The 12,594-nt window shown below is 54.8% G+C and overlaps 2 protein-coding genes across 2 annotated transcripts in view; one reads left to right on the top strand and one right to left on the bottom strand.

Moving 5' to 3' along the window:
* Window positions 1-9,388, top strand: part of WDR82 (WD repeat domain 82) — a gene marked incomplete at its 5' end in the record, with an annotated part of 11,659 nt that extends 2,271 nt beyond the window's left edge. The window contains 6 exons of the mRNA XM_004715264.2: window positions 4,128-4,227; window positions 4,677-4,793; window positions 5,028-5,183; window positions 5,407-5,476; window positions 5,992-6,134; window positions 7,133-9,388. Of these exons, the coding sequence (XP_004715321.2) occupies window positions 4,128-4,227; window positions 4,677-4,793; window positions 5,028-5,183; window positions 5,407-5,476; window positions 5,992-6,134; window positions 7,133-7,162 (616 nt within the window). The remainder of the gene's footprint in view (window positions 1-4,127; window positions 4,228-4,676; window positions 4,794-5,027; window positions 5,184-5,406; window positions 5,477-5,991; window positions 6,135-7,132) is intronic.
* Window positions 9,389-10,598: 1,210 nt separating this feature from the next.
* Window positions 10,599-12,594, bottom strand: part of PPM1M (protein phosphatase, Mg2+/Mn2+ dependent 1M) — a 3,335-nt gene continuing 1,339 nt past the window's right edge. The window contains exons 4-9 of the mRNA XM_045297413.1: window positions 12,512-12,594; window positions 12,282-12,400; window positions 12,102-12,165; window positions 11,779-11,886; window positions 11,535-11,683; window positions 10,599-11,261 (exon numbers count right to left, since the gene is read on the bottom strand). The exon at window positions 12,512-12,594 is cut by the window's right edge and continues 1 nt beyond it. Coding sequence (XP_045153348.1) covers window positions 11,117-11,261; window positions 11,535-11,683; window positions 11,779-11,886; window positions 12,102-12,165; window positions 12,282-12,400; window positions 12,512-12,594 — 668 coding nt within the window. The 3' untranslated portion in view covers window positions 10,599-11,116. The remainder of the gene's footprint in view (window positions 11,262-11,534; window positions 11,684-11,778; window positions 11,887-12,101; window positions 12,166-12,281; window positions 12,401-12,511) is intronic.

Below are 12,594 nucleotides of genomic sequence, written 5' to 3'. Positions count from 1 at the left end.
GGCTCTCTGGGACCTGTTCTCAGGCCTCTCGTTTGCCCTCCTCTCAGTAAGGAGTCCGTGAGATGTCCTCGTGGCACGGTGCATTAAGCATTGGGCTGCTAAGAAGCTGGCTGTTTAAACCCACCAGCCGCCCCTCTGGTGAAAGATTTGGCATTGTACAGCCTCAGAAATGCTGTGGAGCAGTCTGCTGTGTCCCTGTAGGGTCACGCTGGTGGGGTCAGCGCAGTGGAAACAGGTCAGCTCCCGATGAGCTCAGGTGAGAAGGCTGACAGGTGTGCATTGATAAGCGAAGATCATTTTAAAAACATAATGAGGAAGGATGTGGACTTAAAGATGGAGTGAAGAACTATTGTAATTATAGAGTATATTCGGGGTTTAAGAACCCACGCCTCAAATGTCTCTTGCTGAAAAGCAAAGTTTTATGAGGGGGGAAACGTTCCTGGAGAAATTCCACCCTTTCACTTCTGTTTTCCCATGAATTTCTTTGAAGCCCCCTCTTCTAAGGCTTTGGGAAAGGCGGCTCCTATTCTGCAAGCCCCTACCTTCCATAAAGAAACATCCCACTTGGCAGACTTGGTGCCGATTGAAAGACAAGAAACCTGTTTCTCTCTTCTATACTGTACTATACTGTACTATACTGTACTATACTATACTATACTATACTATACTATACTATACTGCAGGTTGCGTCTTTCCGCCCCCATCTCCCGTCCTCCCATTGCCTGGCATTTTTTTCCTCCAATTTTCAATTCTTGGGTGAATGTTAGGCACACCTCCCCGACTGGGTGCCCTGTACATTATTTGGGGGGCTTCTCCCTGCGTTCACATGTGAGTGTATCGTAATCCAATGTGGCTTGCTGGAGGGGGGGTGGCTGCACTGGCCGGGCAGGACCTTCCTGTGTGGGTCACTGTGTGGTCCGCACAGAGGACAGCTTTGATAGATAGATGTTCTGCTGGTCAAATCAATGTTCGCAAATGTACTGTCTGTACATAAGGGTTAACAACAGTGTGTTGAAATTCTTTCCTTTCAACTTCTATCCTTTTCTCCCAAATTGCTCCCTTGGAATCCTTTCCTTGATAGCGAAGTAGTCTCTCTTCCTTGGCAAAACCTACCTCTGGCTTCCTCCTTGCTCCCATCTTCTTAACTGGCTCCTCCCCTGCTGCCTACTACATATCTACATGGTCTTCTTGATTGTAGACCTATTTCTAGGTGTGGTCATCACGGTCAGACTTGAAGAGGTTGACCTTCACATGGCATCCCCTTCTCCACCTCCTCACTCCACGTCACTGTTTAAATCACTTGCTGCCTACTACATATCTACATGGTCTTCTTGATTGTAGACCTATTTCTAGGTGTGGTCATCACGGTCAGACTTGAAGAGGTTGACCTTCACATGGCATCCCCTTCTTCACCGCCTCACTCCACGTCACTGTTTAAATCACTTCTGATCTCTGTTACAACTCTCCTTGGAAGCCCAAAGCCCTGTCCTTCCCCTCTCCTACCTCCAGTGAAAATCTACTGTTAAAGAAAAAAGAAAATCTGTCATGGGCGTGAGCTAAGGCTGACTCTCGGTCAAACTCACTTTCCTTTGTGGCGAACTTGTCCCTTCTTAGTTCTGTTCTTACTGTCCTTGGCCCCACTTTCTCCGTTTGACTCTAAAGTATTGAAGAGATGAAGCATCTATCTTGGTGTGTCCGGTCTCCTCCCTGCCTTCCACTCCCACCCCAGCACTTTTTCAGATATCTCCTTCCCGGTTTCATTCACCTCTACTCAGATGGCTTCCCAAATCAGTATTTTTGGGCCACGTCTGCCCTGACTTCCAAAAATCACCTTCCACACACAGGTATTAATACATATCACCTCGCTGTCCACCTTCACCCCATCTCCCTGGCCCGAGCCTGCGCCCCGCTGTTAGGCGCCAGCTCCTGTCTGTCCTCCTCCTGCTGCTCCTTCCGTTGTCCTCTTCACCAGGCACCCCCCACCCTGCCTCGCCCTCACAGCCTTGAATTGCCAGGCCCTCTGAGTCCAAATCCACTCCATGGCACGGAGTGGACTCCTCGGGTGCATCCTCACTTGCCACCCTGCTCGGGAAGCCTTGGGGGTTCTCCACGGCCGTCAGTCCTTCCCCTTGGAGCCCAGATCTGTCCCCTTTGACTTGGATTCATGTGCCAGCATTTCCTCCAGTCGCTCCAGTTGAGATAAGCTCTGGGCAGCTTCCCGAACATGGGCTTCATGCCTTCTTGTCTGTTAACTTCTAGAATGGTGCCTCTTACTGAAACCTTGTCCTGTCCCACTCAAAGCCTCTCCTGACCCTCTGGGAGTTGTCTGAACCACACAGTAGAACTTGCATGGGGTGGGGCGGTCTCAGCACAGAGCCTTGTACCACATACTTCCTCTGCCCTCTAAGCTGAATGCCGTGGTATAAAATGGCATCTTCATCTGCGTTGTGTTCACTGGTGTTGCCACCTCAGCACGTCGGGGCATTCCCGCTTTAGTGGTAGCTTTAAATTATTTACGGTGAGAACCTGGCGCGGGTGAGCGCTGGTGCCTTGTTCGTGTTGGAGGCCCCGGTGGTGTGGCCCTGTCGTAAGTAAATGTGCTGCTGTCTGCACAGACCTGTCCCTCTGAGTGAGGTCCCTGGGCCAGCAGTGCCCCAGCACTCAGTGAGAGCACAGGTTCTGGGTCCCAGCAGCTCAGGGGTGCAGTCCACAAGTCTGGTTGGTTTGATGTGGGTTCTCGTGAAAGCGCTCATTCCACTGTTGGAGTGGTTTTTGTGTGCAGTACAGAGCCTCTGGTTCCATTGTTCTGCCCTGCTGTCATTGCCCCCCACCATGATCTCACACTTGCAGCCCCTCACTGCCACCTTCTAACTGCAGGCCCCACTCGTGGGCAGAGTCTGCAAACCTCCCGGTGAGGCCTCACCTGCCTCCTGCCGCTGAGCTCTAGTCCACACACCACTGCCTCACTCACAGGGTGCCCTTCAGTGATCTTCAGCACACTCAGGGTTGGGCAGCCATCATGACTACATTCCAGAGCATTTCTATCCAAAAAGAGGCCCTGAGACCATTCCCAGTCATCCCCACCCCTCTCCGCCCCTTGGCAACCATGCCGATTGTGGACTGTCTGCTGGGTCTGCCACACAGTGTGGACTCGTGGCGTCTTCCACTCGGTGACTGAGCCCACTCTGCGGTCTGAATCAGCATTTCGTCCTTTCTTTGAACTTGTTTCCACAGTGTGGATGAAAGTTTACAGAGACATTTGTTTTCTGTTCACTGCAACCCCCTGGGTGGAACAGCACTGGTCACACTTCCTCCCTGGGTACCCCAGCTCCATTTGTCCTACCTGGTGGCGGAGTCATTACACAGTGGGCTGCTCAGGTGCAAGGAAGGTCAGCAGTTCAGGAGGCTTTCTGCTCCTGTAAAGAGTCCCACCAAGGCAGTTCACTGCCCTGTGGGGTCACTGTGAGTCGGCAGCACATGTGGTTTGTTGGATTGGGGGCAGCTGCTGCCCTTGTTTGGGGGAACCCCACCCCCCGTCTTGTGTACTTTATGGACTTGACTGTGGTTTGGCTGAAAGTTGGCCCACTGTGCATGTCATTCCTCTTGTACTTCCCACGCATTTCCCCGTGTGTGGACGGACCTTGTTCTGTGTGACCCATTTACCTGCTGTGTGACATTGGGTGGTTTCTGCTTTCTGACGACCGTGCGTCATGCTACTTTGAACATGGCTGTGCAGATTGTCGTGTAAGCATAATTCTTAGCCCTCGTTGGTATCTAGGAGTGAGATTGCCAGGTCACAGGCTAACTCTGTGTTTTTTGTTTTGAGGGACAACCAAACTTTTCCAAAGTGGCTGCACAATTTGGCTTTTCTGCCAGCAGCATCGGGGGTTTCTGATTTCCCTGAGTGCTCACCAACACGGGATGCCGCCTGTCTCTGATTACAGTTTGCTCGAGTGGGGGTGGGGGGTATGTGTTGCCCGAGAATCAGACGGGTTTGTACTATAGTGTTAAGTTGATTTTTCCATGATACTAGCTGCCACTGCTATAGATAGGCAGAATGGTTAGCGCTCACATCCATTTTTTACTAATATTTTGCTTTAATTCTTATCTATCTTGATGCATTGCAGGGTGGTGGCCTTGTCCATGTCACCTGTGGATGACACTTTCATTTCTGGGTCTCTTGATAAGACCATTCGACTCTGGGATCTTCGCTCTCCTAACTGCCAGGTAACGGCCTCCGTCACACGTTCCGAGCACTTCCTGTGGCAGCACTGTCATCAGCGCTGGCTCCTGGGAAGGGGACAGGCTGGGCCCTCCTGGGACCCCAGGGTCTTCTCATGATGGAGAAAGCCTGTTCTCCAGAGGACGGCACTATGCTCTGCGGCTTCCTGTCCTCTAGCTTTGGAGCTGCAGTGCTTGGCGGCCAGGGGGGTTACATTTTTACTTGAACTCACTGTACTCTTGTGCAGTTAGGGTGGTCTGAAATCAACGGTATGGAATGTGGGGACCCTGGTTTTTTTTTCAACTTCATTTTAGTTTTTGTTTGCATTATCCCTTCTGTAAGTAGACTGGTCTCTTGTTCTTAGCCCTTCTTATGTAGATTGTATTGGTAAAAGTAAATTACACGGTTTCACGATCCTGGATTCATCATCTTTTCGTCTTTTTTCCCCCACTAGGGCCTCATGCATTTACAGGGCAAGCCAGTTTGTTCTTTTGATCCAGAAGGGTTAATTTTTGCTGCAGGTGTCAATTCTGAAATGGTCAAACTCTATGATCTCCGGTCCTTTGATAAGGTAATTCTCTGACCCTTCAAGCGGTCTTGACGTGGACCTGTTCAGGGGTGAGATGGGTAGTCCAGAGCCTTTGCCTTGTGAGGTGAGAGGAGGAGCTATGTGGTGGGCACTAGAGGGGGCAGGGCTGCACTTCACTCTCTGCTCTCTCTAGCCAGAAAGGACTCTGAGGGACAGCGTGGGGCTTGGTTCTTGCAGGAGGAGTTGTTCATGCGCTGTGTTTTCCGTCTCTCACAGGGGCCGTTTGCTACCTTCAAAATGCAGTACGATCGGACTTGTGAGTGGACAGGACTGAAGTTCAGCAACGATGGCAAACTCATCCTTCTCTCCACCAATGGCAGTTTCATCCGCCTTATTGACGCGTTCAAGGGGGTGGTGATGCACACATTTGGGGTGAGCTGGAGTCTGCAGGTGTCCCTGTGCACGCTCGCTGCCTCCACATGGTTTCCCTTGGGTGCAGAGGAGCGGGGAGGTGGCAGAGAGTAGGGCAGTGGCCATACATACTCGGAACCTTGGTGGTGCCGTGCTCCGGGAGTGGGAGTGGGAGCAGGAGGGGCTGGTGTGGGTCCTCGCTCGGTGTCTGCTAGCGGCCCTGTCCTGCTCTGCTCTGTTCTAGGGCTACGCCAACAGCAAGGCTGTCACAATGGAGGCCTCCTTCACTCCAGACTCCCAGTTCATTATGATTGGTGAGCTTCCTCTCCCCTGGGCCTAGTGGCGTGCTACTGCTCACTTGAGGTTTTTGTTAACTCTCATTTGATAAATTACATGCTGACTATGCACTGTCCAGCTTCTAGCTTTCTATTTCATGTGAGGCCGAAGACAGTGGTTGCCCTGCACTGACTCCGGGGCTTTTGTTTGGGGACTGCTGGTGTGAACGGCCTTCTCGGGGACTGTTACCCCACCAGCACCCACTGACTGGTGATGCTGGCTCTCTGGGACAACTCTGCATCCAAACTGCGGAGTAAGTGGAGTCCCGCCCCTTTACATGAGAGAACCGAGAGAAGTGGCTTGCCGGGAACCAAGAGGGTCAAGAACAAGGCCTGAACTCCTCTCTCACTGGGCCTCGCGCCCCCACCCCACACCTCCTTCAGTTTCTGCTGAGGGCTGGCTCCTAAAGTTCAGCGTCTTTCTAACCTTAACCTCTGCCTCCTTCCTGCTGTGTGCCCTGAACTGTCCCCTTTTCCTTGGTCCTTCTCTGTAGGGTCAGAGGACGGGAAGATCCACGTCTGGAACGGGGAGAGTGGTATCAAAGTCGCTGTGCTGGATGGAAAGCACACAGGGCCCATCACCTGTTTGCAGTTCAACCCCAAGTTCATGACCTTTGCCAGTGCATGTTCCAACATGGTATGTGAACCAACAGGGGTGGGGTGTACCTTGAGGGTCCAACAAGCTGTGTTCTAAATATTAGATAGAGATGTCTTGAGCCCCGAGATCTGTATTTCCCCCTCTTTCTGGTTGGACTGGCCTCTGATGGGTACTGTGCTGCCTAGGATCTGATTGGGAGACAGACCAGCGTTCCCTCTGGCTCCTGGGCGTAGTTTAGCCTCAGCTGACTTAGACCCACATCCCACAGCTGTCTTAGCTCCTTAAAGCCCTCTGAACTGGCCAGCCATTTGTGGTGCAGCCACCTTACTGTTTCTTTCCATTTACGCTGATGTCCTCAGAAATTCTCACAGTTCATCATCACTCACCACTTAGAACAGCAGTTCTCAACCTGTGGGTCGCAACCCTGTTGGGGGTCAAACGACCCTTTCACGGGAGTCACCCAATTCTTAACAGTAGCAAAATGACAGTTATGAAGTAGCAATGAAAATAATGTTATGGTTGGGGAGAGTGGTCACCACAACAGGAGGAACTGTATTAAAGGGTCGTGGTATTTGGAAGGTTGAGAACCGCTGACTTAGAAGTTCCTTCAGGCCGAGGCAGCACTATCCCAACAAAGAGTCAGTGCTCCAGTGTCCTCTTGGGATCAGATCTCCTCGAGATTTGGGGATAGGGCATTCTGTTCTACTGCCATCCCACCCTGCAAACCCTATTCCCCACGTCCCTTTTAAAAGCCCAGCAAACACTGTGAGAAGAAATGCAGCAGAGCTTTCTGTTGGGTCTGTGGAAACTGCTCAGGTTAGCAGCGAGGCCAGCTCAGTCAGGCCCCACCTCGTAGGCCTTTCTCTCCCTCACCGTTGCCCTTCCCTGCCCACTGGTGGAAGGCGGAAGCAGCTGACCCGCGTGTTTCTGTCTTCTGTAGCTTGTCAGAGCCTCCCTGGCCCTGGGCATGGCCTCTGCGGCCCTCCGGAGCAGGAGGGAGGCGTGGGTCTCTTACCTCGACCCTGTTCTCCTTCCAGGCCTTCTGGTTGCCCACCATTGATGACTGACCTGATGCTGCTCAGCTGGCTGCACTGAGGGGTCCAGCAAGGCCCACCTCAAAGGGGACTGGGATTAGATTACTTTACTGGGCTGGAGAGCATCCTCTCACCTGGCCTTCCCATGAATGTGCTGTGGGGGAAGCCCCTGTGCCACACTCCTTCAGAAAGACTCTGGGTGCGACAGACTCATGGAGACTCCGGTTTCCCAGCTGTCCCGGCGCCGCGTCCTCCCGAGGAGAGAGCAGACTCATGGAGTTAGCACGGCCCTCACGACGCCTTCAACGCTGAATGTATTTGCTGCTGAGGCGCCGGTGAAGTTGTTCATCGTGCACACGTCTACCCCCCCCTCACACACACACACCCCCCCTTTCGATGCATGGGAAGCTGCAGTTTGGGTTTTGAGATGCGAGGGCAGCTCAGCCCTCGGCCCTGCATGTCCTGTTCCTGGGTCTCTGGTCGCCGTGACTGTTCCACAGCCATCATCTTTCTTGGGTGCCAAACATTTGCAGAAATAAGTTTTCACATTTCTTGAAGAGACAGAGAAACGGTATGTACAGTTACAGAAAGATCTTGCTTCCCAAGCAGCTGTGCAGGTACTCGGGTAAAGGGGGTGGGGGTGGGGGGGTCTGAGCCTGCACGGAGTTGGGGGGTGAGTTCCCAGGGCTGGGTGGTGCAGCAGCAGCTCTGCACACAGTTAGTTCCCCCGTCACCCGAACAGACGCTGGGTCCTCGAGAGCCCGGCTGTGTGCAAATGCAAGGTGAGTGTAGGTGTTAGACCCAGCACGCGTTCTGTGGCGGCCAGTCCTGTGGAGTGAGTCTGAGTTGTTTACACTGATGCTTGCCTGCCCACCAGACTGTACATAGCCTCCAGGTGGTGCCCACCCCTTTCCCAGCTCCCCAGCCAAGAGCTGGTTCTAGGCCTGTGTTATATGTTCTCTTTAACCTTTTTACATATGACCTTGGACTTCTGGTTGTATTTTAGCACTGTGTGCTCCTTTATCTAAATCTCCATAAGGGGTGCGAACACACGTGCATATATACACACACACACACACACACACACACAAAGACACATACATAAACACACACTATATATATTGGAGGGGGCTTCAGAAAGTTTGTGGGGAAAGCCCATTGTCTTTCAACCCCATTTTACCATGAACTTCGTGAAGCTCCCTTATGCATATATATGTATGTATGTATGTATGTATATTTAGGGATGTGATGGAACCTGATATCCGTATAATGGCAGTTCCTCTGAGTCGAGGTGTCTGCAGCCAGGAGAGCCGGCTCCTTGCTGATAGTGTTGGCCTCAAGTATTCGTGCGTCTTCCCGTCACCACTTTCCTTCAGGAAACGCCGGGAAGCAAAGCTTCAGGTGTTTGCTGTTTCCATGGCAGCTAAGTGAGAGGGTCGGGGGTGACTCCCTCGTTCCTGCAACAGCACTTTGGGCCCTCTGCAGTATTAGCCCTCTGCCCAGTGGCCCTGTCTGCGCCTGTGTGTACGTGACTGTCACTCTCGAATGCTGCCTATGTCTGGCTGGCAGGCAGCAGTTGGGGCCAGGGGGCGGACCTGCTGCTTTCCTGTGCCTCCTTTGGGAAAGGGAAGGGAGCAGGTTGAGACAAGCAGAAGTTGGCTCTTGACCTTCCAGAGCTGGCCAGGTGGCATGTTATCTGTAATTCCCAAACATCTAAGCAGGTAAAGGGTGGTGGTGTGCCTGCGTGGAGGCACCTTCGAGGCAGTTAGTCCGTCTCTGCTTCTGTGTCTGCACAAATGGGCCAAGTGACGGGGGGGCTAACTGTCCCCTTCTGTGCTCTGGAGTTGGGGGGGGGAGGCTGGCACCCTTGGGTGGTGCAACAGCAGAGTGCAGGGGCAGTGACTCGAGCCTTGCCTGGGTGCTGTCCAGGAGCCAGGACCACTCAGCTCTCCCCAGAACCGGGCCAGAACCCCTGCAAGATGTGGCAGCAACACTACCGCCCGCTCAACCACCACCCAGAGCAGTATTTGAGAAAGTCATTCCCTGTTAACAATCACAATGTTTATTAAGACAGACTTGGGAATTTGTAGAAGAGTCAGTTTGCCACCCAAATGCTACCGCGATTGGACTTTGTGGTGTTAAATGTTATCTAGACATCTTGGTGCATAGTTTTTGGTGTGTTTACATAGTTGTTACTCTGCTGTACATACAATTTTATGTCCCTTTTGTACTTAACAAATAAACATTTTTTCCACGTTAGTCTTGTGCTGCATTTTATGGGTCCAGCCTCTTCCTGAGTTGAGGGGCTTGCAAGGGCAGGTGGGCTGGTTCCTGGGTCACTGGGACTTGCTGTGGTGATGCAGCTGTTGCACGCACCGCCCCTGGCTCTCCGCCATTAGACTCTCCCAGAGCAGCCAGGACCAAGGGATGGAGAGAAGCTGCCCAAGCCACCTTTCACCTTCACATCGACACCTGCCACACCCCGGCTGCTCCTAGCCCCAGGCCATTTCCTCTGGTCCACATTGGCCAGCAAGACCCGGAGAGCCAGAGTGGGGGCTTCTCTGGCTCGTGCACCAGGTCTGGGGCAAAGCCCAGCCCTCTACCCGCAGCTGTCCCCTGGGGTTAGTCAGCTTCCTGGGCACAACCAGAATCCGAGACAACGGGTGGGTGGGAGGCTGCTGGGGGCGGTGCTCCACGAGCAAATGCCTGTCTTGCCCTGCAACTACCCCCTCGTTGGGGGGCCTTGCAGTTAGGAGCCTCAGGGTGTGAGGAGCAAGCACAGGCAGTGGGTTCGGTAGGCAAGCCAAGGGGGCCAGTTGGGGGGCTGTGGATGAGATAGACCCAGGACTGCCCCCGCTTTGCTGAGGTCTAAGGGTGGAGCCCAGGAGAGGCTGCCCAGAGATCCCAGGGCCCCCACCACCAGCTTGCCAGGACGCAGCTGAGAACAGGTGCAGGTCTGAAGTCGGGCTGTGTGAAAATGGGAAGTGTTTTGGAAGTTTTCCCTTCCCTGGAGAATGTGGGGAGGGGAGGTTCAGCGAGCTGCCCGGATGGGTCAAGTATAGACGCTTGGCTGTCAGATCTGGGACCTACTGGGTCTCCTTCCTGGGTGCAGGCTAGAGGTGTGAGCCAAGAATTCAACTCGGCCACCTGGAGGAAGTGCAAGCCTGCGGGGCAGGTGGGTCATTCAGCAACTACCTCCTGATTGCCCGAGCCTTTCAGGTTCCAATTGACAGCAACCCCAAGGACCCAACTCACCTGTCACCTCAAGCCTGGGAGCGCACAGCTAATGGTGGAGGCCTTTCTGTTCCCTGGGCAACCATTTCCTCCAGAGGGACGGGGTGAGGAAGTGGGGCACTCACTGGGAGCCAAGCTGAGAACTGGGGAGGACCCCAGAGCAGAACAAACAGCCCTGACCAAGGGGCTCAAAGGAAGAGCCAACAGCACAAAGATGTCCACAATCCAGCAGGGCTGTTTCTGCACAAAGCCATTTAATAGGTGATGGGGGCAACAAGCAGAGGTACCAGTGGGGCATCAGGGCCCGAGCCGCATGCCCCCTTTGGCTTGGCCCTGCGAGCCCCAGACCCTGGGCCTTGCCTCCTGTGGAGGAGAGGCTGTCTTCAAGATGCCCGTTCAAGCTGCCCTAAGGTTCCTGTCCTGCCTGGACATTTGTGGGCGGGAAACCTGGGCCTGATTGTCTCTTCTGGCTGGTACCTTGAGCCCAGTGTCTGGGGCTAAAGCTGTGGGCTGTTGAGGAGTCTGTGTCTGGAGTCTCCACCCCAGGGACCTTACTGACAGGAGCGTGCTTGCCCGGCCATACAGGGGTTGCCTGGTGAACCAGCAGCGCCCAGCCCGGCCCACATCCAGCTCTGACCTGCCTGTATAAACGCTGCCCTGGAATGGAGGTGCACGGGAGCGAGGGGCAGAGGACCAGACTGTGGCTGGGGACAAGGCAGGAGGGTCCTGGGATGCTGTGTCCAGCCCAAGTCGTCAGTGGCCACTGCTTCCATGGCCCTGACTATGCAAGGGTATTACAAACACAGAGACGTCATCGTAGGACACCTGCCCTTCTCCCGGGGGGCTGTCCCCAGCTCCCTGGGTACAGTGGATCAGCATCTGGGCCAGCTCCAAGAACCTGTGGGGATGGATGGACCACTCTGCAGATGCAGGTCGGATGGGCAGAGCCAGCCCTCAGGAAGAGCCTCCTGCACAGGGTTAGCCCCTTGGGACTGTGGGCTGGGCCAGTTACAAGCCTGAGGCCACAGGATAGACTCCAGAGTCACCCAGAGGTCTGGGGAAGGAACGATGGGTCAGCTTGGGACAGCCCTGAGGCCCGCCACCCCTGTGAGCCGGTGCCAGACCCAATCGCAAGCCTAGGCCCAAGCACGTCCCCGTCCAGCCACGTTACCGGTGTGGGTCCTCCCGCTTGCCAGGGAGGAAGCTCCGTGCGAGCCGTGCCACCTGCTCATTGGACAGGACGTCCCAGAGCCCATCCGTTGCCATGACAACCACATCCTCCTCCTGTGGCTCCAACTGGCCCGTATCCAGCACGGTCACCTGCGAGCAAAGCCCGTGGACCCTCAGCTCCTCCCCTCCTGGCTCACCCCACCCCGACCTCTCTCCCACCTGTCTGGGTGGGCCGCGGGCCTCACCTGTGGGACAGAGAGCAGGAAGGGCTTGAGCAGGATGTCTGTGTCCAGAACTCTGAGCTGATGGTCCCCCAGGCCCCGTGACACGGCCAGCGTCCCTAGTAGCCGGGCCTAGGACAGAGGCGTGTGAGGTGGTACAGCAAGAAGCCCGAGGACACCCAGAATGCCCACAGGTCAGGCCTTACCTGGGGAGAAGGGGGGGGGGCTCAGGAGCCTAGGGCTGGAGGGGAACACCCCAGGACACCAGCCACCAGCAGGGGACAAAGGAGCTCCCACCTCTGCAGGGGCCAACTAAGGGTCCCTTGGAGGAGGCACCAGGTGCTGACCTGCCTACCCTGCCCATGGATCAGTGGGTACTTGAGATCCGACTTCTCCACGTGCTTGTAACTCCTACCGGGGAAAGCACCCCGCATCAGCTCAGCCCAGCCCAGGGCCCGGCACCCAGACCATCAAATACTCCTGCCCCGACCTGGAACCCCACCCCCACCCCCGCCCGCTCTACTCACCAGCCGCTCATGTGATGATCCCGGAACAAAACCTTCTGCCCCAAGTCGTCTCCCTTCAGCCTCCGAGGGAATTCCAGGCGGGTGAACTCCCCGGCCAGGAGCTCGGGGTACACAAAAGCCTGGGCAGGGGGGAAAGTCGAGGCCCAGCTAGGGTCAGCCTCCCTCCTGGGCACCCTGGAGGCCCAGGCATTGGGACTTGCACAGTGTCCCCTTCAGCCAAGGGCACCTACCAGCTGCTGGATCCGCTGCCGCTCCGTCTCTGGAGTGAACTCAGCACTCAGGGGCCTGACCTCATCTCTCCGAACCAAGATAG

The sequence above is a fragment of the Echinops telfairi genome, unplaced genomic scaffold (genome assembly GCF_000313985.2).
Source record: "Echinops telfairi isolate 266 unplaced genomic scaffold, ASM31398v2 ScPeMD7_7420;HRSCAF=8458, whole genome shotgun sequence".
Taxonomy (NCBI): Eukaryota; Metazoa; Chordata; class Mammalia; order Afrosoricida; family Tenrecidae; genus Echinops; species Echinops telfairi.
The sequence above is the reverse complement of the archived record's forward strand: the minus strand, read 5'-3'. Positions and strand labels throughout refer to the sequence as shown.